General features: G+C 46.8%; 1 protein-coding gene across 11 annotated transcripts in view; it reads right to left on the bottom strand.

The window, feature by feature from the left end:
- Nucleotides 1-8,605: 8,605 nt before the first annotated feature.
- Nucleotides 8,606-24,379, bottom strand: part of LOC115095855 (stress-induced-phosphoprotein 1-like) — a 157,658-nt gene continuing 141,884 nt past the window's right edge. For 8 of the 11 annotated variants that reach the window (XM_029610114.1, XM_029610120.1, XM_029610113.1 and 5 more), the window contains 3 exons: nt 24,235-24,337; nt 12,136-12,248; nt 8,606-11,261 (listed from right to left, as the gene is read on the bottom strand). In XM_029610114.1, the coding sequence (XP_029465974.1) occupies nt 11,126-11,261; nt 12,136-12,248; nt 24,235-24,337 (352 nt within the window). In that variant the 3' untranslated portion in view covers nt 8,606-11,125. Of the gene's footprint in view, nt 11,262-11,476; nt 11,548-12,135; nt 12,249-24,234; nt 24,338-24,379 lie in introns of all 11 variants that reach the window. The other 3 variants (XR_003857891.1, XM_029610115.1, XM_029610116.1) reach the window with 3 other exon arrangements.

Below are 24,379 nucleotides of genomic sequence, written 5' to 3'. Positions count from 1 at the left end.
TGTCAATAAAAAAAACAACTTATTCCATGACCAAGGTTCCTACCCAAAATGCCTCAGCAAATGCTTAAAACTAGGTTGACTCAACCACTTTTCGATTCTGCTGGAGGAAATAAAAAAAACCAACAAAAAAACAGACATATCCTACAATAACTCAAGTAAGTCTGCCTTGGAAACAGTTTTGCATCAGACACCTGGAGAGAAGGGGAAGGAAGAGTTGAAACTGATCCAAATGTGCTCAAGACACAACCAAAGAGAGATGCTGTTATCATGGCAGTTCCCATTTCCATCTAATGAAAGATCACTACTGGCAGCACTACAGTGGATCTTATTTTATGAAAGGATGCTTCTCCTGTGGTGATTATAGGAAAATTGGTTCTTACCTGCTATTTTTCGTTCCTGTAATACCACAGATCAGTCCTACCAGCAGATGGAGGCAGAGAACAAAACTCTGAGGCACTGCTACATAACAATGCCACCTGCAATCCTCAGTACTGACCTGTACCCAAGCCAAAGATTGGAACCAAAACCCTCTCCAGGGCAAATAGGTAAAGCAGGGTTTGAACCCCCCTGCACTAGAGCCTCTGTCACTTCCAGAAACCACAAAAACATACGTACAAACTGCAAAAAACACTTTGAGAAATGTTACATCGATTATCAGGAAATGCAGTTGTCGGCAGGGACGGGGAGGGTCTTTGGACTGATCTGTGGTATTACAAGAACATAAATTAGCAGGTAAGAACCAATTTTCCTTTCCTGTTCATACCCAGATTAGTCCAGACAAGTGGAATGTATCCAAGCACCCCTAAACTGGGCGAGAACCCGAAAAACCTGCATGCAATACACTCTCACCAAAAGACACATCCTCCTGCACCCGCAAATCCAAACAGTAATGTCTGGTGAAAGTATGAAGCGAGGACCACACCATTCTACAAATCTCTTGAGGAGGTAGCAACTGACACTCTGCCCAAAAGGCCACCTGCGCTCTTGTAGAAAACGCTTTCAGCCACACTGGAATCTTGCGACTCTTTCAAATATAAGCAGAGCAAATGGCCACTTTCAGCCAACGAGAAATCATGGCTTTTGAGGTCTTATCACCTTTTTTCACGCCCCCGAACACAAAAAGGTGATCTGACCATCAAAAATAATTAATTACCTCCAAATACCACAACAGCGTCCGTAGTACATCCCAAAGATGCAGCTCTCTCTCCTGAGCAGAATCCTTAGACCACTCAGGAAAGGCTTGAAGATCCATATGGCAACCAGAAACAAGGTCTTCAACATCAGGTCCTTCAATGTCGCCTTTCTCAAAGGCTCAAAAGACGCACCACAAAGCACTCGCAGAACAAGACTGAGGTTCCAACCCGGACACACCTTCTGAACCAGAGGCTGAAAATGCTTGATCCCCTTCAGGAATCTAACCACATCAGGATGAGCAGTCACAGGCCTCCCCCACAACTTGACCCCAAGAGAACCCAAAGCAGACACCTAAATGCGGAAGGAGTTATAGGCCAAACCCTTAGACAATTCCTCCTGCAAAAAAGGCTAAAATCTCAAGAACATCAACAGATTGGGGATCCAATCGCCACTGTAGGCACCATAACTCAAACACCCTCCAGACCCTAACATACGCCAGAGATGAAGCGGGTCTCCGAGCCTGGAGGAGGGTAGAAATAACCTGTTCCGAATAGCCTTTCAAATTCAACCACCACCTCTCACAAGTCAAGCCGCGAGACAAAAGAAATCTTCTTGATCCAAAAATATGGGCCCCTGATGTGGCAAGCATGGCAGATGGACTGACTACTGTGAGATGGTCCCTCTATTGTGAGGTGTACGAGATCTACGAACCACCCAGCACCACCGACCCTGGATGTGACTCTATGCGCCGCAGAACTCGCCCAACTAGTGGCCACGAGGGAAACACATACAGAAGTATCCCTGGCAAAGGGCACACTAGAACATCCAGCCCCACTGTGCTGACCTCTCTTCTGTGACTGAAAAACCTCACCGTCTTTGCATTGGCCCACGTCACCATAAGATCCAACTGGGGGATGCCCAGATGCGATCCCAAGCTTCTGGGGACAACTCCCACTCCCCTGATCCAACTACTGTCTGCTGAGGAAATCCGCCTGCATATTGTCTGGACCCGTGACATGAGAAGCTATTCCCTCGAGATGGAGCTCCATTCAAACAAACAACTGCCGAGCTTTCAGAGTCACTGCATGACTCTTAGTCTCTCCTAACCAACTGACATATGTCTCTGTCATGGCATTGTCTGAAAATACGCGAAAAATCCTGCCTCAATCCAGGGAAGGAAAGCCTCCAGTGCCTGGACTGACCTTGTTTCCAGGCGACTGATGGACCAGGACTTCTCCTCTGCTGACCAAAGCCCTTGGGCAGTCCACGCCAGGCACACTGCTCCCCATCACTTGAGGCTGGCATCCGTGGTCACCATCACCCAGTCTGGGCTTTCCAGATCCATTCCCTTATCCACGTTGTGACGTAACAGCCACCATGATTGCCTCTTCTACAAGAATCCAGGTCCAGTCTAAGGCAGATGATACTCAATGTATTCCACCTGGACAAGAGCACGTTCTGCAACAGTCTTATGTGCACGAAGGCCCACAGAACCAAATCCAAATGTAGAAGCCATGAACCCCAGAACCCGCAAATAATCCCAGGCTGTTGGCACAGACAGCCACAACAGACGTGTCACCTGCGCCTGCAACTTTGCCACCTATACGGATCAGAAACACCCTGCTCTTCAGGGTGCTGAAAATTGCCCCCAGATACTCCAATGACTGGGTTGGAAGTAGGTGACTCTCTGCCACATTTATCACCCAACCCAGCAACCACAAGGTGTCCATAACTCACTGGAGCGACTGCACATACTCTTCTATTTTTGCCCGAATGAGCCAATTGTCCAGATACAGATGTACCAAAATCCCCTCTCGAAGGGCTGCTGTCACTACCATCATCACCTTCGTGAAGGTTCATGGTGCCGTGGCCAGGCCAAAGAGAAGAGCTAGAAACTGGAAGTGCTGCCCCAACACCACGAATCACAGAAACTTCTGATGGTCCTTTCAGTTGGGAATATGAAGATACACCTCCGTCAGGTCCAATGATGCCACGAACTCTCCTTTGCAGACTGCCGCAATCACAGTTCAAGTCTCCATTCGAAAACGCTGACCCTCAGGGCCCTGTTCACTTTCTGCAAGTTGAGAAGGGGCCGAAAGGTTCCTTTCTTCTTCAGCAAGGAAGTACCTCCCCCACTCCTGTCATGGGACGGGGACTATTGTGTTTAAACTTAATAGCCTCTACAGAGTCCCCCAAACAATGGCACTGTATCTGAATGTAATTAAACAGTTACTTACACAATTGAGGCTGGTTCTAAATATTGAAAAAATAGAGGTCATTCTATTAGAAAGAAAAATTTCCCCTTGATCTTCAAGGTTAATTTCGTTAAAAGATAACACTAATTTCAAGCTGGCAGAATATATTAGGGATGTAGGAGTTATCATTGATCCAGAATTATCTCTCAATAAATATATTTCAATAAAAGTAAAATAGGGCTACTTTAAACTAATGACTTTGAAGCGCTTGAAACCCCTCTTCTAGCAAAATGATTTCCGGACAGTTTTACAGGCGTTAATATTCGCAAGTACAGACTATTGCGATTCTCTATTTTTAGGACTCCCCGCCTCCTCCATTCATCCACTTCAAGTCCTCCAGAATGCTGCAGCAAGAATTTTAACTGGCAAAAAGAGATCTGACCATATTACTCCTACTCTAATCGAACTACACTGGTTACCTATTGAATTTAGGGCCATATTTATGTATTTATTTATTTATAGTCTCTTCTATACCGATAGCAGTTTGCACATCGTATCGGTTTACATAAAACAAATAACTTTTGGGCAAGGCCCTTACAAATAACAATCGTATGACAAGTAACAAACGAAAAGTAAAGGGGAAAAGTGTGTGACAATGTATATGTTTTAAGATTCAGAACTAAATATGGGGTATCATATGTATTTACAATATCAGGAACTATAACTAATGCTGGGGAGCATAACAATGAAAATACGACAACTATAATTCAACTATAATATAATATAACTATAATACAACTATATATATAATACAACTATAATATAAAAATATAACTATAATACAAACTCCACCTAACATGCACCATCAATAAATTCTCTGCTCAGAAGCTGTATATATGGGATGCCATATTTATATTGTACACTTGTATATAATTAACCTCCTCTATCTTTCTCTATTTCTTACAATCCCAGTTCATTAGCCCTTGTTAATTGTAACTGCTTCTCTTCATCACGTTATTTATGTTTTTGGTTGTATTATTCGCACCCCTGTTTTCTGTAAACCGACATGATGTGAACGAGTTCATGAATGCCGGTATAAAAAAACCTTAAATAAATAAAATAAATAAATAATACAATAAAATACAATGTACAGGAGCCAGCGTTCTTAAGGTGATCTTAATCATTTTCGAAGGAGAAGGTAACAGATCAATTACTCGATTGCTGTTAGGTATTTATGGGGGGGGGGGGGGGGGAAGGGGGTAAGCTTGCCGGATCAGCCAAGTTTTAAGTTTTTTTTTTTTTAATTTAGGAGTGGAGGTTTCAATGCGTATATCAGGAGGCAGGGAATTCCATATGGTGGGGCCAGCAAGGGAAAATGCTCTGCTCAGGGTGGAGGAGAGTTTGATAGATTTGATTGATTGTGTGCGGAGAAGCAAAACTTTGTGTTTTACATAGACTGATATATGGTGAACAGGTAAATTGGCTAAACACAGCTATTAGATTGCATGTTCCACAAAGAAACTTACGTTCCGCAAACAAGGGTTTACTATCCTTGCCTTCTGTACACTCAGCACACTTGAACCAAGTGAGAGAGAGAGAGCATTATCATTGGCAGGCCCCAAAATCTGGAATACGCTACCAACTGTTTTAAGACTTGAGACCAATTTTTAAAAGTTTAAGCACGACTTAAAAACTTGGCTTTTTAGCAAGGCATACACAGCCTGAGCTTACAGTGCTTTATGTTTCTATTTTTTTCTTATGACATTTAGGGGCGGATTTTCAGAGCCCTGCTCGCCTAAATCCGCCCAAAACCGGGTGGATTTAGGCGAGCAGGGCCCTGCGCACCGGTGAGCCTATTTTACATAGGCCTACCGGCGCGCGCAGAGCCCCGGGACTCGCGTAAGTCCCGGGGTTCTCAGAGGGGGGCGTGTTGGGGCGGGCCCGGTCGTCGCAGCGTTTTGGGGGCGGGTACGGGGGCGTGGCTACGGCCCGGGGCGGTCCGGGGGCGTGGCCGCGCCCTCCATACCCACCCCCAGGTCGCGGCCCGGCGCCCAAGAGGCCCGCTGGCGCGCGGGGATTTACTTCTCCCTCCGGGAGGCGTAAATCCCCGGAGAAAGGTAAGGGGGGGGGGGTGTAGACAGAGCCGGGCGGGTGGGTTAGATAGAGGAAGGGAGGGGAAGATGAGGGGAGGGCGTTAGAGGATTCCCTCCAAGGCCGCTCCGATTTCGGAGCGGCCTTGGAGGGAACGGGGGTAGGCACCGCGGCTCGGCGCGCGCCGGCTATACAGAATTCATAGCCTTGCGCGCGCCGATCCAGGATTTTAGTGGATACGCGCGGCTCCGCGCGTATCTACTAAAATCCAGTGTACTTTTGCTTGCGCCTGATGCGCCAGCAAAAGTACGCCTATTCGCGTTTTTTGAAAATCTACCCCTTACTGTTTTTACCTTATTTTAATTCTTTTCTTTTTACTATTTTATTATATTACTAGCCCTGATTTTCATGTTTTATTGTAATCATTATAATTTATTCTTTAACACCATTATCTTAGGAATGTTATTATTGCTGTATGATATTTATTTTTTATGAATTTTTAGGCTGCACTTTTACACTTTGTTTTACTTTCAATTGTTTTCTTATTAGAAGAATGTTACGATAGTAATACATTTTGTATTAGCGATTGTTCTCTTTGTCTTTCTTACTATGTTGTGAACCGTTACGATGGCTTGTCCTAGCGACAGTATATAAAACCTAATAAATAAATAAAATAAACAAACATCATCTCTCGCTTGCTTCAAGAAGCAACGTGAGACTCCAGAAAGGTCTCCCTGACAGGGTGCGAAAATTCTAGTGCACAGCCATCTCTCATTACCTCTAGAGCCCAACTGTCCGAGGTAATCTTGGCCCACTCCTCGTAAAAGCAGGACAATCTCCCTCCTACTGCTTCTACAGAGGCATAGTCGAGGCTGGCTTCATTGTGATGACATTCCACCACCGGCCTCTTGGCCGGCAACATCCCTGGAAGACCTGCAGGCACCTCGAAAGGACTGATGCCATCCCACCCACTGCCTCGCTCCTGCACCAGAGGAGGACTTGCCTGACTGGAACCTACGTGACTCCCTAACCCAGGACAGAGATGGAAAAACCTTCTTGCTGGGTTTTTTTTATCCTCAGGCAACCTATTCCCTTTGGACTCCCCCAAAGTTTTCATCAGCTGATCCAAATCCTCCCCAAAAAGGAGTTTCCCCTGAAAGGGAAGATTACACAGCTGTGACTTGGACCTTGTCAGCCAACCAATTTCTCAACCACAAAAGCCTGCAAGCTGCTACTGCCGAGACCCTACTCCTAGCCGAAGTGCACACCAAGACAAAGTGCATCCGTGACAAAGGCCACTCCAGCCTCTGAGTATGCAGACTACAGAGAATTGACATCCCCTGATGAGGCTTGCTTGTGTGCCTTCTGCACCCAGTACAAACAACCCTCTGCATCATGCTGCCACAAATCGCGGCCTGGAGGCTCAAAGCGGAAACACCGAACATCCACGTCAATTGATTCTCCAGTTTGCGGTCCTGAACATCCTTCAGAGCAGCAGGCCTCGCCACCGGGATGGTCTTCTTGGTCACCACCGAAACTGCTGCATCCATCTTCGGCACCTGCAGTAGCAAGATCTCCCCCATCGGGGGTAAAGTTTAGCCATGGTCCTGCCGACCTTTAGATCTGATTCCGGAAAGTCCCACTCCCGCGATCCCACGTGGGCATGGCTGTCTCCTGGGCCCCCCCCCAGGATAATAGCTGCAGTCCCTGACGAATGGAGAGGCCCTCTGTTCCAAGCCCCCCCCCCCCAAGTCAAGGTCCCTTCATCTCCCGCCGTGCAGCCAGAGCACAGGGACCTACTGCTGACCTGAGCAGACCAGATACCATGGGCCCTGCAGGCCACAACATGCAGCTTTGCTTCCATCATACACTTGGCATGCTCAAAAACCTGGCCGGCCACACATGCAGTGCACACCAAATGCCCAGAATGCCGCCCACGTGGCTGCCAATGCCATGCGTCACTGAAGAAAATCGGCCCAGGCAGCGCACAGGAAAAAGGTACAAGGCCGCCGGCATGGTAACCAAAGGAGCTCTGCGACATCGCTGGCCTGAAAGGCGCACAAGTTCAAGTTAAGCTACACCAGCAACTCCCTACCAGACACCCCGGCACAACCAACCTCTCGGTCATGGCCTCCCTCCAACCCCCGGGGCGAAGGAGCAAATGAAAGATTTCCTCAGACTTCCCTCCTGAAAACGCCGACAGCACCCGCTGTCCCAGGCACACTCACTGCCATAGACTGCTCCTTCAGCCGTTCTCTGCCTCCATCTGCTGGTAGGGATGCAAAACCCACTAGTCTGGACTGATCTGGGTATGAACAGGAAGAGGAATATGTTTTGAACAGAAGGACCAGTTTCAGATTTGATCCTCTACTGAACTGTAGCTCATGTTTCCATTGTTTTTTCTCCTCATGTTCAATATAATATGGGCAAGCACTAGGGGGCAAGAGGAATCCTACTCTCAATATGAGATGTCTTAGTGCAACAGCTCAAATCTGTATCTAAATATGTATACCCTGGAAAAGAGGAGATGCAAGGGATATGATACAGATATTCAGATACATGAAAGGTTTTAATAATGCACAAACTTCAAACATTTTCCATTGGAAACAGGAGAACTAGGGATCACAAAATGAAACTCCGGGGGGGACGGGACAACAACTTAGTACCAATGACAGGAACTATATCTTCTTCACGGTCAGGGTGGTGGATGCTTGGAATGTCCTTCCTGAGGAGGTGGTGAAGAAGAAAACAGTCAACAAATTCAAAGGGGCATGGGATAAACACCGTGGATCCCTAAATGCTCTAGGATATAAATGAAGAAGAGGGTGCATGGGGGTAACCTGCATGAAGTGGAAGTTACTACCCTGAGAGGTCTAGAATGGGTAGATGTGCATCGGTTATTTACGCTTTCGGATAATAGAAAGACTAGGGGGCACTCCATGAAGTTAGCATGGGGCACATTTAAAACTAATCGGAGAAAGTTCTTTTTCATTCAACGCACAATTAAACTCTGGAATTTGTTGCCAGAGGATGTGGTTAGTGCAGTTAGTATAGCTGGGTTTAAAAAAGGATTGGATAAGTTCTTGGAGGAGAAGTCCATTACCTGCTATTAAGGTGACTTAGAAATTAGCCACTGCAACATGGAATAGACTTAGTTTTTGGGTACTTGCCAGGTTCTTATGGCCTGGTTTGGCCTCTGTTGGAAACAGGATGCTGGGCTTGATGGACCCTTGGTCTGACCCAGTATGGCATATTCTTATGTTCTTAACAGAAGACAGGGGGATTAATACCCTCAATCAATAGCCTTCATGCTTTTGTCGCAACTCCATCACTTCTTGCTTTGATGGCGGGGTGGAAGGGGAACTGGATACAGACAACAACCAACATGGGACCTGTCTTATGGTCTGGGGTACTGACACGTAGACATAAGGGAAAAGCACAGGACAGCTTCTACAGCCAAGTCCCAAAGCAAAGAATGTCAAGCAGAATTGTCTGAATCATCAAGAAGGCTCATCAACCAGTAAAGATGTTGCTAGCAGTAATTTATGGGTTTGACAGTTGCTTGGTTTTGATTGAGTGTAAATATTACTACTTTTATCATAAGGCTAGCAGTAACTGCACAAAGCGGCAGTTACTATCATAAGAAGCTTGCTGGGCAGACTGAATGGGCCATCTGGTCCTTTTCTGCTGTCATTACTATGTCACTATGTTAAATAGTACTAGGCCCTGTGACAAAAAAAAAAAAAAAAGTAAAGCAGGCTGTTACACCTGGCTATGAAGTGATTTGTGAAACTTTAAATCTTATTTATAGAAACCATTTTCTTAACAAGTGTGAAGACTACACGATGCCATGGGTTAACTGACTTAATGGAAGAACATCATTCCACAATAGCAATGCAAATCTGGATTGCACAATTTTTTAAAAACCTGTATATTTGTGAACGACCATTAAAAAATGTATGCAAAAATAATTAGCAAAGAGTTTGCATGTATGTAAGGTTTTATGCACACATCCACACCAATGTGCGAATATTATGTATTCTCTAAATGCACATGTAGAAAAATATGCAGAAAGAAAGGCACATCAGGCAGAACTGCAGTGAAGCCACCTCATTTGGTAACAGTCACTTAATGGTCAACCGAATCACTGCATTGGTCCCTGTTATTCACAGTTTAGTCTGCTAAAGGTAGGATTCTTACCTCCCCCAACATCTATCAAGTATGCATGATTAGTTATGCTAAAGTTTAGTGTGGATAACCTTAGAATCCCACTTACAGGAGGACCAGGACTTTACACTCCACAAAATTAGCCTACTGCTCACACTCCACCTACACAAGCCAGCAAGCATCAAGATCTCCAGAAGATGTTATGCCGACCAAAAATCCCTTGGGTACTGTTATTTGCTATTGCTGATGCAATCTGAATTTTCTGCTATGCTTCATAAACTTCAATTCTTGGAGACTCCTCAGAACTGGATGAGTAGAGAAACTAGAATATTTTTGGCACAACTCTGGTTTCAATCCTTTGGGAACTCACAAGCAGTGTTGGCACAGGGAATTTCAGTCCTCTCCGAGTCTTAGGACAAGGATGGCATAACAGCATTTAAATCATATGAATATTTCTTCAAAAGCGCTGGTCTGAGGACATTTCAATCCTTTAGAAAAAAACGCTGGCATGAGGGATTCTCAGAACTTGGGAGTCTCTAGAAATGTGTTGGTATAAGGGACTTTCAAGTCCGTAAGTCTCATTAAATTTGTCGGCATGAAGGAGTTCCAGTCCTGAGTCTCAAGAAGTTGGCATGGGAAATCTCCATCTTTGTAATCTTCTGAATGACACAGACATGATCTATGCACATTACAACCACAATGAATCTGGGACTTCTATATAGCTAGATTTGCAAAGATAAAAAAAATAACAGGGTGAGATAAAATAAGAGGGCTGTGGTTAAATAGATTAAGAATAGATATACTTTTTTTTACACTTTGCCACAGTTGAATTGGTTTGAATAAAATATAAATTGAAGCAGACACACAACATGGGAATACTATTCTATAGTGTGCAAGCCCTTGCTCCAGTATTTCTCAGGAAGATCACCTCAAAGATTCTCCCCAAAGAAACTCAAAAGTGCAACGGGTGATACACCACAACAAATGGCAGATGTAGATCAAATACCACGTACAAAACTCCCTCACAGTCACTCCATCTATAATAAAGATAAAGGATTAGGGGGGACCCTGTCCCCAGGAGGAATGAGGGAAGGAGGGGACCCCCTCACTCCAGAAGGAAGGAGCAGTGACCACCCTCTGAATGGAGACACCCTGATGAAAGAATATCCCTCTCCGCCAGTTCTGAGCAGCGAAGCATTGTGGGAGCACCCTGCGCACATCTGTACGGAGCTGTGAAGGGAGGACTTGTGCACCTGCTCAGGACGTCAGGGCCCGAAGATAAGAATGACCCACACTGCCTGTCACAAACTCACTCGCACATGGGCTGGGTTAGGGGATCCCAAGGGAATGGGGAGGCCATTTTCTTTTTAAAGTGCACTTCAAGCTTTTTTTTTTTTTGCCTCATGCTGAATACTAGTCCTTGTCCGACAAACAGTCCTGAGGAATTTTTTTTTTCTTCATAACAAAATGAAGACCCAGCTGAACGGCATCCAGAGATTGGGAGACAGTGGCTAGACAGTAACTTAAGTCTGTTCTTTTCAGGATTTCCAGGGTTTCCTGTCCACACCTCTGTTCTCAGGAACATGCCTGTGCCGACACTTTTCTCCAAAATGACAGCCGGTGGTTCTCCAGAAATAGCATTCGTTGCCCTTCACTGGTCCCTTTCGCCTAGAGCTGTGGAACAAGAGGGAGACGAACATTAGTGGCAGAAACTACCCAGAACTTCCTACGGATCTAACTTCACTAGGGGGCTTTGTAACTTAACACTCCTGTAACGGTGATAGATCAAGTCCTGTTATCAGTAAACGTACAGGACCTGAAAGTCATAAATTCACAACCTATCCTGCTCAGTGGCTGAAGGTGAAAAAGCAGATAAGTTTTAGCATTACCAAATAGAAGTTGTTTTGACTGAGTTTTCATTGTGGAATGTCTTCTTGGAGTACATCTTGCACTGTGGGCTCTAAACATATGGTAACATTGTATAAATTACCTATTTATATTCAACTTATCAAATCATTCTGCAGCATACTGCATGGTGTATAAGTATCATGTGTGCATTTTTTTCATTGCAACCCAACTATGAAATCTTGTGAAATGTTTGCAAATTTTAGGTGATCAATGTCTACAGTAGGGTGCTTATGGGCAGTATTTAATCACCTTGATAAGGCTAGATAGTACATTTCAGGAAAAGAAAATGACAGGGGTTTTCAACTTGTTTTAAAAAGATGAATTGATTTTTCAGCCAATAACCTTTCCATACAGAAGGGGGAGGGTTGAAAACACATCAATACACGCAGGATGAAGACTGGAATTACAGCTTCTATACCTTGGGATGGGGAGCAAGATAAAATCCCGAACACAAGTCATTTTACTTTCTCAGTCACACACAGCCAAATGAAGATATTTGGGGCACCATCTGTTGTGTGTGTCTGGGAGTCTTTTCGAACATGGGATACCCCTGTCATTTCTTGTAGGATAGGGTCCAGGGCTGTACAATTTGTCCTGAGCTCTGTCTGGCCGGCCCCCCCCCTTTCCCTGAAAGACATACCCAGTCTGAGTTGCCATTGCTTTGGTTTGTGCTGCTGATGTGCTCACAGTGAAGGCTCGGTAATGCTTGTCTGGATATCGGATCACTAGCTTTGTGTTCTCCACCTCTTTACCCTGGAGTTGGCAGGAGGAACAAAGAGTATCAGTCAGCTTCCGGTCATTAGATTTGGCATTACTGAAGATTCTATCACTTTTTTAGGGTTTATTTATCCAGCTGTGGCTGCTCCTTCACACTTCTGACTTGTCCTGGTGCCACTTTTGTTTTTTCATTCCTAGACAGCATTCCAGTAACTTTGCTGCCGTTATTAAACAGCATTTGAAGGATGTTACTTTACTCCATTCCATCATATGTATCCCTCTCTACAGCATTAACAGAACTCTTTCTTCAACTGAACATCTTTTGCCAATGCATAGTTTCTCCCAACACATCCTCTTCCCCAAGGTCACTTCCACAATATACCTATAAAACCAGAAGGACTTATAGGTTAATTATAAGTATACTGTTTTCTTTCTCTTGAAAGTATGAGCCTGTCTTCTAAAACTGTCTCGGGCCTCAACACTGATGCATGAGCGGAAGTCATCCTGGAGGTCATCAAAAATAGCATATGAGATAAAATATTCTGAGCGCAATAGAGATATTTAATTAATTTGTGAGTGCAAATGGAAAATACTTCCCTCTTCCAGCATCCTAAAGCTACCTGTTCCTACTCTATCTATGACACATGGACAATCCTCTGGGAGATGATTTTAACAAAGGAAAATTGGTTCTTACTTGCTAATTTTCGTTCCTGTAATACCACAGATCAGTCCAGACAAGTGGGTTTTATTCATCCCTACCAGCAGATGGAGATAGAGAACAAAAACTTTGGGTACTGCCACATATACGAGAGTGCCACCTGCAGCCCCTCGGTATTGATAGATACCAAAGCCAAGATAATTAAACAAGTGGGCGAACTAAGCCCCTAGGATGGATACCCCTGAACTGGATAGCCAAACTAAAAAACATTAAACTGTAAAACATGTGAAGAATCTCAACAAATCCAGGAAGCTCTGTTTTGCTAATAAGAACCCAGCAGCAGAACCAGCAGTTTTTCAGCATAGATCTCCAAGGTGGGCCTCTAGACTGATCTGTGGTATTACAGGAACGAAAATTAGCAGGTAAGAACCAATTTTCCTTTCCTGAACATATCCAGATAATCCAGACAAGTGGGATGTACCAAAGTCCCCTTACACCGGGCGGGAACCCGAAAGACCCACTCGCAGGGCACTCTCCCCAAAGGGTGCTGTCTCCGGGGCCTGTACATCCAGACGATAATGCTTAGTGAAAGTGTGACGCGAGGACCAAACTGCGGCCCTACATATCTCCTCAGGAGACACCAGCTGATACTCGGCCCACGATGCCGCCTGAGCTCAAGTCGAATGGGCTCTAAGTCCCACCGGAACCGCACAGCCCTTGGATACGTAGGCAGCGGAAATAGTTTCTTTCAACCAACGAGCCACAGAAGCTTTAGACGCCTTCTCTCCCTTTTTGCGTCCCCCGAAAAGGACGAATAAATGATCAGAGCGTTGGAAAGAATTGATGACCTTCAAGTATCGCAACAAGACGAGACGCACATCCAAAAGATGGAGATCACTCCCCACTGAGGAATCCCGATCCCAATCCGGGAAACTTGGCAGCTCTACCATCTGGTTCACATGAAATACAGACACCGCCTTAGGAAGGATCGAAGGCACCATCCGTAAAGCACCTTGTCAGATGAAATCTGGAGAAAAGAATCACGGCAAGAAAGCGCCTGCAATTCTGAAATCCTCCTAGCTGAGCAAATGGCTACCAAAAAGACAGTTTTCAAGGTCAGGATCTTTAAAGACGCCTGACCCAGCGGCTCAAAAGGTTCCTCACAGAGGGCCTGCAATACCAAATTGAGACTCTATTCCGGGCATACTTTGCGAAGAGGTGGACGTAACTCTCTGAAGAAAACGAACCATATCCGGATGGGCAGCCAAAGCCTATCCTTGAACCTTCCCCTCTGAGACAACCTAAAGCCGAAACTTGAACCCAAAGTGAACTGTGGATAAGCCCAACCGTAGAAAAGACAAGATATGCGATATGGGAACCCTTGGTGTGAACAGGGATCCAATCCCTGTTCACACCAAGTCCCAAAAACCTTCCAAACTCTGGAATAGGCCAGGAACATAAGAACTAGGGAAGTAGAAGGACGCTTCGCCTGAAGGAGGGTAGCAATCATTGGTTCAGAATATCCCCTCAAACGCAATCGCCGCCTCTCAAAAGCCATGCCACGAGACAGAAGCGATCGCCCGATCCGAAAATATGGGACCTCGTTGAAGTAGGTCCTGCGAGTGGACAAGACGGAGCAGTCCGTCCACCACCAGATGCAGCAGATCTGCAAACCATGGATGACGTGGCCACTCCAGAGCCACAAGAACTACCGGACCCGGATGAGCTTCTATTCTTCTGAAAACCCGCACTATAAGTGGCCACGGAGGGAAGACATACAGTAGGATTCCGGTTGGCCACGGGCATACCAAGGCATCGAGCCCCACGGCCCTAGACTCCCTCCGGTGGCTGAAGAACCTCTTTGTCTTGGCGTTGAGACTTGTCGCCATGAGGTCTAACTGAGGAGTCCCCCAGTGGGGGTCCCAGGCTTCCGAGGACAGTTCCCACTCCCCTGGATCCAACGGCTGACGGCTGAGATAATCCGCTTGGATGTTGTCTACTCCTGCGACGTGGGAGGCGGTGATCCCTTTGAGATAGGGCTCTGCCCACACGAATAATAACTGGGCCTCCTGAGCCACCGCAGGACTCTTGGTCCCCCCTGACGACTGATGTAGGCCACCATGGTCGCATTGTCCGAGAACATTCGCACAATGCGTGTACGGACCAAGGGTAGAAATGCCAGAAGGGCTCTGCGGACTGCTCTTGTTTCCAACCGATTGATGGACTAGGTCTGTTCCAACGTCAACCAGATCCTGAGCTGACTTGCCCAGACATACTGCACCCCAGCCCCGAAGACTGGCATCCATAGTGACGACAACCCAATCCAGGACCTCAAGGGGCATCCCCTTCTCCAGATTGCTCCTTGCCATCCACCAGGCCAGACTGGACCTGGCCCCCAGCGGCAGAAAGAGTCAGAAAGGAAAATTGGTCCTTACCTGCTAAATTTCGTTCCTTTAATACTACTTTGTCTGCCGCTGCCCAAAGTCTGGGATTACTTAGATGTTCTGGGATCGACGGCGACCACTTTGGAGCTGGTGCCTTGGGCGTTTGCTCATATGCGGCCTCTGCAGAGAACATTGTTGTCCTGCTGGAGTCCCCTGTCGGAGCTATCTGCACCTGAATCTCGTTCACCCTGTCGGTCGTGAGAAACACCCTGCCCTGCTGAGTGTCGAAGCGGGCACCCAAGTATTCCAGGGATCAAGAAGGCACCAGTTGACTCTTCTGCAAATTGACGATCCAGCCCAGCGATTCCAAAAGCGACATCACTCGGGTTACAGACCGCACCACACTCTTCCTGTGATTTCGCTCTGATCAGCCAGTCATCCAGATAAGGATGTACCAAAATTCCCTCCTGTCTCAAGGTTGCCGCCACTACTACCATCACCTTTGTGAAAGTCCGAGGGGCGGAGGCAAGATTGAAGGGAAGGGCCCGAAACTGGAAGTACTGCCCCAGTACCAAAAACTGGAGGAACTTTTTGTGTTCCTGCTGAATGGGGATATAAAGATAAGCTTCGATGAGATCAAGGGATGCCAAAAACTCTTTTCGGACCGCCGCAATCACAGTGCGTAAAGTCTCCATCTGGAAGCGCGGCACCCTCAAACTCTGGTTGATTTTATATAGGTCCAAGATGGGCTGAAAGGTGCCTTCTTTTCTGGTACCACGAAATAGATGGAGTACCTGCCCCGACCCTGTTTGGAGACCGGTACTGGGACCACTGCCTCCAGGCTTAATAACCATTGAAGAGTCTCTTGAACTGCTGCCTGCTTCGGGAAAGACAGCGTGTTTCCAGAAAAACAGACTGTAGAGGATGAGAAAACTAAGGCGTATCCTTCCCTGACAACGTCCAGCACCCACTGGTCGGAGGTAATCTTGGTCCACTCCTCGTAAAAACGGGTCAGCCTGCCCCCGGTCAATAAAGACTAGGAGTGTACCTGCCTGATCTCAGAGAGGATTTGATTCCACCTGCACCCTGGGCGGACCCCCCTCTAGATGCTCTTCCAGATCCCCAAAGGGACTGTTGTCTATTTGAGGACTATCTTGGGACTGGGGACCCTGTTGTCCTGCCAGAACGAAAGCGCCTCGAGTCCCGAAAATGGGACCGGGTGGAGAAAGGCTTCCAGGTAGGCTTCCTATCGCCTTTCGTTTCCCCCAAAGACTTCATAAGCTGGTCGAGGTCCTCACCGAACAACAGTTTGCCCTTAAAAAGCAGATTACACAGTTGCGATTTCGACAAAAGATCTGCCGACCAATTACACAGCCACAAGTGACGTCTGGCTGCTACCACAGACCATACCCCGAGCAGTGGTCCTCACAAGGTCATATAAGGCATCGGCTCCATAGGCGATCCCCGTCTCCAGTGGCAGATTGCTCCTGCGGCTTCTGGATCCAACACAAACAGGCTCGCTGCATCAAACTGGCACATACTGCTGCTCGCAATCCCATAGCCAAAACCTCAAAGGTCCGCTTGAGCTGCACCTCCAGTTTCCAATCCTGAAACGTTCTTCAAAGTGGAGGCACAAGCGACCGGGATGGTGGTCTTCTTGGTGACAGCCGAAACTGCCGCAGCCACCTTCGGGACCTTGAAGGCATCCAAATGTTCCTGCAACAACAGATAAAGCTTCAACATGGCTCTGCCCAGAGTCCGGAGACTCCCACTCATGGTTGATCAGCTTCTGGACCTTCTTAGGAATGGGAAAGGCGCTGGGAGGTCTCCAAAGGCCATCGAGCATTAGATTAACCCCCTTCGTTATCTGAATCCTCCAAACAGAGCTTGACCTTCAACTCCTCCAACACCTGGGGGATAAGTGGTCACAGCTCCTCCCTCTTAAAGAAGTGTATCACCCACACGTCATCACCATCCGGGCCCTCCAAGGCATTCTGATCTGCCTTAGGGTCCCCTGGGTCCTCCCCCCGCAGGGTCCACAGGAAAATTAGTTCTTACCTGTTAATTTTCGTTCCTGTAGTACCACGGATCAGCCCAGACTGTGGGTTGAGCCTCCTTTCCAGCAGGTGGAGACAGACTAAAACTGAAAGTATATCCTATATGAGGACAGAGCCTATCCTGTAACCCTTCAGTATAACCATTGTCAAAGCAGAAAATAACAAAACCAGAATAGGATCAAGCAAGTAATCATAAAGCTCAATGGAGCAATAGTAGAACAATGTAAGAAACATAGTATAACTAAACGCTCTTGCATATACTTGGTATTCAAAACGACCAAGGCTTCTGGTGTAATCGCTCAGTATTCTTACACAAAAATGAAGTATTAGAATCTGCAAGAAACAAGCTTCGAGAGGACAGAAATAAAGACAAGGAAGGGTGTCTGGACTGATCCGTGGTACTACAGGAACGAAAATTAACAGGTAAGAACTAATTTTCCTTTCCCTGTATGTTCCCGGATCAGTCCAGACTGTGGGATGTACCAAAGCTTCCCTAAACCGGGCGGGACCGAGACAGTCCCGCTCGAAGCACTTGCCGCCCAAAGGAACCAAAAACCGGAACTTGCACATCCAGACGGTAGTGTCGAGCAACAGTATGCAAGGACGTCCAAGTGGCGGCTCTGCAAATCTGCGGAGAGACCGATTGACTCTCCACCCAGGAAGTAGCTTGAGAGCGCAATGAATGAGCCTTAAGGCCCTCGGGAACCGCCCGACCTTGGCAAAGATAAGCCGAGATCGCTTCCTTCAACCACCGCGCAATAGTGGTCTTAGAAGCCGGCTTACCCCGATTGGGCCCACTCCAAAGGACAAAAAGATGATCTGAGACCCGAAAGTGATTGGTGACCTGGAGATAGCGAAGTAGAACTCGTTTGACATCTAGCTTACGGAGATCGCCCCCAGCCATACCTGCAATCTCCTCTGGGGAAAACGCAGGGAGTTCCACCGACTGTTTGACATGGAAGTTAGAAACAACCTTTGGTAAGAAGGAAGGGGTCATCTTGAGAGATACCCCGGAATCAGAAAAACGCAAAAAGGGTTCCCGACAGGACAAAACTTGGATCTCTGAGATCCGGCGAGCGGAGGAGATAGAGACGAGGAAGACAGTCTTGAGCGTAAGATCCTTTAACGTAGTGCGACGGAGAGGTTCGAACGGAGCCGCACAGAGGGCCCGGAGGACCAGGTTAAGACTCCACGACGGGTAAGTTGACCGGGAAAGTGGACGTAGGTGCTTGACGCCCTTCAAGAACAGAATCACGTCCGGGTGTCCCGCTAAGGAATGGCCTTCTACCCGACCCAGGAGAGAGCCGAGACTTGTACGCGCAGAGAACTAAAAGAAAGCCCTATCTGGAGAAAAGAAAGGACCAACGAGACGTGGGCTGAGCACAGCAATGGGGAACTAAGCCCCTTCGGCAGCCAGAGGAGGGGGAGACGAGACCTGGACCACCAGACTCGGTCCCCACACCTGAAAGCGGCTACCAACTCAGGCTATGCAGTGCACAAGGGGCAAAGCCCCCCTGAGTTCGGCAAGAGCCAGGAGACGGGACAGTCTCCTGCACCAAATAAAAACTACAACTCCCTGTCAGAGTTTTTTGTTTTTTTTTACAGGAAGAAGATCACACTAGATCTCACTTGCTTGATCCATGAAGAAAAGAAAAGGCTGACTAGCCTAGAGCAGGAGACCGAAGGGTGAGCTGCTACATCTGCTGGAGACAGACGAATACTGAAGGGTTACAGGATAGGCTCTGTCCTCATATAGGCTATCCTTTCAGTTTTGGTCTGTCTCCACCTGCTGGAAAGGAGGCTCAACCCACAGTCTGGACTGATCCGGGTACGTACAGGGAAATCCAGATTTCCCACCATAGAACCAGCTTCATCTCCCTGAGAATCATCTGAATCTAAATGCGCTGGGCAAAGCTGCTGAGACAGTCCCCGCGAATCCGTGGAACTCTTCGAGGGTCCTTTTACGCGTTTAGCGGAGGTCGGCGGGCTGTCCTTAAAAGTTCGCTTACCTGCCTGCTTAGCCAGGAAGGCCTCGTGCAGTAACAGGAGGAACTCAGTTGAAAACCCTCCTGGGGCTCCCGAGGTTCCCTTGGGACTACCGGGGCCCGAACCAGCTGGACCCTCCTTCCGAGGTTGCCTGGTGGGGGAAAGAGGTGGAGGGGACTCCCCAGAGCCCTGAGGAGGAATTCCCATATCCCAATCCCCTTCAGAGGGAAGGGTGATGCCCCCTTGTGGTTCCCCCGACGCTGCAGCAGCCCGCGAAGCTCGCCGTGGTTTTGGGCGCTTTGAAGAAGCCCCCCTCCCCCCCTGCACAGACCGTACAGAGGGAAAGGGGATCAAAGTAAGCCGACCAAACTCCGCAGGCCTGACAGGCCTCCACTAATGGCCTGTCCGTCATCTTAAAAAATAGAAGCACACTGCGGGAAGAAGCAGAGGGAGGAGCGCACCACTCGGCCGCTGCCGGAGAAGGAAGAGGGTGCACTGCTGCGGCAAATCTCCGCCAGCGCAAAAGCCCTGCCGCTGCGGTCAGAACACCCACGCGGTCGATGGAGCACTTAAAAAGAAGCAGGAGGCACTTTCCCTGGCCGGGGCCACCTTCCTAGACGACCGGCACCACTCCGGATCCCCCTGCACCGCCTAACTGCCTCGGAGCCCGCCCCCCGACAATCTTGCCAGGCCGGCTGCCTGACAGACAGCTCAGCCTGTTCGAGCTGCCGAGACTCTGTGAAGCAAAACAAAAAATTTTCAATCTACAGAGCAGAAATAGTTATACTAAAAAAAAAAAATGAGGGGATACTTCCCTTAATCCCACAGGCAGGCGGAGGGGCTTCGGACCCCAGTGAGAGAACCAGAGCCCTGGCTGTCAGTGTCCCGGGAACACGGGCTGAGACCTGAGGGATGGCCCTTCACAGGAACCTGGCACCTCGGGGAGCAGAATTCCCCACAATATCCAAACCAGTCAGGACTGCAGAGTTAGCACCTCTACCATCTGTTGGAGGTAAGAGAAATACTGAGGGACTGCAGGTGGCACTCTCGTATATGTGGCAGTACCTAAAGGTTTTGTTCTCTACCTCCATCTACTGGTAGGGATGAATAAAACCCACTTGTCTGGACTGATCTGGGTATGTTCAGGAAATTGTCTTTATTTCCATTTTTCTTTTTTTGGGTGGAGGGCAGGGGCAAGTCATGACATCAAGGTTGATGAAGGGAGGCTCAGATGAGGGAAAAAAAAAAATCTCCGAGGTGGTGGATGCCTAGAACAGTCTACCAGCAGATGTGGTGGTAACTGAACCCACGACAGATTTCAAGCAAGCTTGGTAAAGATACAGATGGCGACGGTGACAGCAGTGGATAGGGAGGTGTAGAGTTAAGAGATGGGGGGCCTGGTATAGACATATTCCTAGAAATGGGGATCTTTGTGCCAGTTTGCTTATTTTGCACCAAGACTTTTTTGTTTCCTCAGTAAGACCTCTTTTCCCTTGCAATCCTTGAACTGACAGGAAGGTGGCAGCCTCACTCCTGCTGTGCTCTGCAGCTTCTGGCAGCTAGGAGCAAACACGTTTACTTACCATGTACGCCAAACTGAGACTTGGCATACTTCCTCAGCCCCCACAAAATGGTGTAATGTTGCAATATTATGTATTGCAATTGGTCAGGAAGCCAGTGCCTTGGACTTTCATTCAGGCCGATACAGTACAGTGCACTCCGATGGAGCGCACTGTTAGCCTGCTCTTGGACGCGCGTTTTCCCTTATCCCTTATTCAGTAAGGGGAGGAAATCGCGCGTCCAACCCGCGGCACCTAATAGCGCCCTCAACATGCAAATGCATGTTGATGGCCTTATTAGGTATGCGCAAGGGATACAGAAAGTAAAATGTGCAGCCAAGCTGCACATTTTACTTTCAGAAATTAGCGCCGACCCAAAGGTCGGCGCTAATTTCTTCCGGCGCCGGGAAAGTGCACAGAAAAGCAGTAAAAACTGCTTTTCTGTGCACCCTCCAACTTAATATCATACCGATATTAAGTCGGAGGTCCCGAAAAGTTAAAAAAGTAAAAAAAAAAAATTTAATAATAATAATAATTTGAATTTGGCACGCGGCTGTCGGACCGAAAACCAGACACTCAATTTTGCCGGCATCCGGTTTCCGAGCCCGTGGCTGTCAGCGGGCTCGAGAACCGACGCTGGCAAAATTGAGCGTCGGCTGTCAAACCCACCGACAGCCGCCGCTCCTGTCAAAAAGGAGGCGCTAGGGACACGCTAGTGTCCCTAGCACCTCCTTTTCCCCGTTTTTACCGCGTCACCTAATTTAAATAGAGAATCGCGTGGGTGCGCGCGCCGGGAGAGAGGGCGTTCGTCCGCTCTCCCGCGGACTTTACTGTATCGGCCTGATTGGTTGTACAGAACCAGCTCCAGAGTGATCTAGCCCAGAATTTACTAGAAATCTCAGTCTTGGCTGCAAGTGCAGAGGAACCTGATCTGTGCCAAGGCTCCATCCCAGCTCTACACATCCTTGTGAGGACAGCTTCTCCTAAATCTCCCCAGGCAGAAAATAAGGGGCAGATTTTCAAAAGGTTACGCGTGCCGGGCCTATTTTAAAAAGTATAAGTGTAAGTCCCAGGGCTTGCAAAAAGGGGTGGGGAGGGGGGCGGGGTCAGAGGCTCCTGGCACAGCAGCCATTTGCCGCTGAGCCGGGGATTGCGCGCTGGCAGTCGGGCTGAAGTCATACCAAAGCTGAAGTAAGTTTTAAAACAAAAGAAAAAAGAAAAAGGTAGGGGGGAAAGGACAGGGGAGGTAGGGGAAGGGAACGGGGAAGGCGGCGCATGTTGGCGCTCACAAGGTGCACAATTGTGCACCCCCTTGTGTGCACCGACCCCCGATTTTATAACAAGTGCGCGCCTGCACCCGCACCCGCATGTTATAAAATCACATGTCCATGTGTGCGCGCCGGGTAGCTCACGCACATGGACACGCATGCGTATTTATTAAAATCTACCCCTAAATGCAGTGAAACTTGTCTAGTTAGCATTAACTGTATGAATCCTTGTTAGTTTACTTGTTGATATTTGAAAATTTAATCTTTTACTCTGTTCAGTGTTCTTGCTATTTGATTATAAACTCTTCAGTTTGTTAGCTTTGTCATGTGATTGATTCATGATCTCACATTTTTTGTATTTGTCTGTAGGTGCATTTCTAGAAACTGTGTGCCTCTTGTGGTCTCATTGTCCCTAGAAACCACCATGGGATAGCTTGCAAGCAGGTTGCTTGCCCACAGGCAAATGGCAATCCAGTTGATAGATAGGTTTTGTTAGTGTAGGGGCACATTCACAGATTCTGACAAGCCTGCGCAGTGCCTGGCAGGACTTCCTCCAAGTATCCACAGGATTAAACCTGAGTAGGTGTTAGTGGTAGTACTACAACATACAATGCTCATCTATCCAGAAAGTTAGAGGCTAAAGCAGACTTGCATCAAGCAGCGATTTGGTTGCACCAAGTCTTCAGCTAAAGGTAACCAGGTCAAATCAGCTTGGAGCAACACCAAGGCTTTGGTATGACCTCAAAAATATTTGAGGGAACTGGGCAGTTGTCTAGCGACGGTAGCAGGATAGCTTGGTTACTCTCCCCAGCTAATGAGTGACCTGCAGGCAGTCAAGATTATAACGAGATAGACAAATTACTGCAAATTATGAGATACAACTGGATAGGTAGTGGTATAAAAAGGATAAATAAGAAATATTAAATAAAACAGCCAAAAAATAAAATTTTTGTAATTTCATTAAACAGGTGATAAATACAATACAATAAGTATAAAATAAAACCTGACATGGCCATGTTTTGGCAAGAATGCTTGATTAGGTATAAAACTCATTCATTACAATAAGAAAAAGGAGATAAAATAAAATACAGATGTGTTAAAGGGTCCGGGCAGCTGGTACACTTATAAAACAGAATGATATACACTGTAACTTTTTTTTTATATTAGACTTTTTAGCTCTTCAAAGTGGAATACATTCAGGTACTACAACCTATGCCCACAGGATGGAAGACTTAAGAATATCACTGTACAGAATACATACCTATATCATTAAATAAGGAATATGAACAGAGCTGGAGATGCAGCTGGAATAAATAAATGAAGCCTACCAGGGGGCATGTGGTCCCTAAAAATAAAAAAAAAACTATGCTAAAATTATAAAATATTAAAAAGTATAATAAATGAAAGATATATGTTGCCTCAATATAAAACTCCATACATTTATTTGTAATTAAATTCTGTCCACACTTCTGTACAGTGCAAACTAAAATACCTGAATGATATTCAATAGGACTAACATACCTGGGGTTCCTTACATCGCAAACAGCTCATACAGCAACTGTTAATTGCACGTGCCCTCTCACCAATGATTATATTGAGAGGGCTTGCAACATATTCTACATGTGTGTATAAAAACCTAGAAGAAAATGTAAGAATAATATAATATATAAAAAAGGAATTATTTAGAAAATGTGGGGATAACTTTTTAATTTTTTTCTTGTTTTTTGCTTCCCTCCCCTAAGGTTCTTCATTTATTCTTCTTTTTGGCTGTTTTATTATTTCATATTTCTTATCCTTTATCTTTTTTGTACCACTGCCTAACCATTTGTATCAGTCAAGTTTATAAGGCTGGACAGCTGGGAGATCTCCTTTAGCACACACTGTGAGGGTTGGGGCAAGGAAGGATGTTGACCAGAGTGACAACTGTGCAGGCAGGGCAAACCAGGCAGAATGGATGGGTCAAATATTCCTTAATCGTGTTACTAAGTCATTTTCACCAGTTCCACTTTCAAAGTTTGTGTACCATTATGAAACAGTTTCTCTAATAGCAGTAAGCTGCTGAAAGAGTGACCTGTAGCACTCTCCTCTTCTCCCATACCGATAAACTTACCTGCAATTCATCTAAAGCTCTGGCTGCAGCTGTGGGACATTTAAAGTTGACAAATGCACAGAATCGTTCACAGAGCAGCCGAATGCTGTCAATCTCGCCAAAACTAAAGAAAGGACACAGACTGTTAAACACATCTGCCAAAAAT

Source organism: Rhinatrema bivittatum, chromosome 7 (assembly GCF_901001135.1).
Source record: "Rhinatrema bivittatum chromosome 7, aRhiBiv1.1, whole genome shotgun sequence".
NCBI lineage: Eukaryota > Metazoa > Chordata > Amphibia > Gymnophiona > Rhinatrematidae > Rhinatrema > Rhinatrema bivittatum.
The sequence above is the reverse complement of the archived record's forward strand: the minus strand, read 5'-3'. Positions and strand labels throughout refer to the sequence as shown.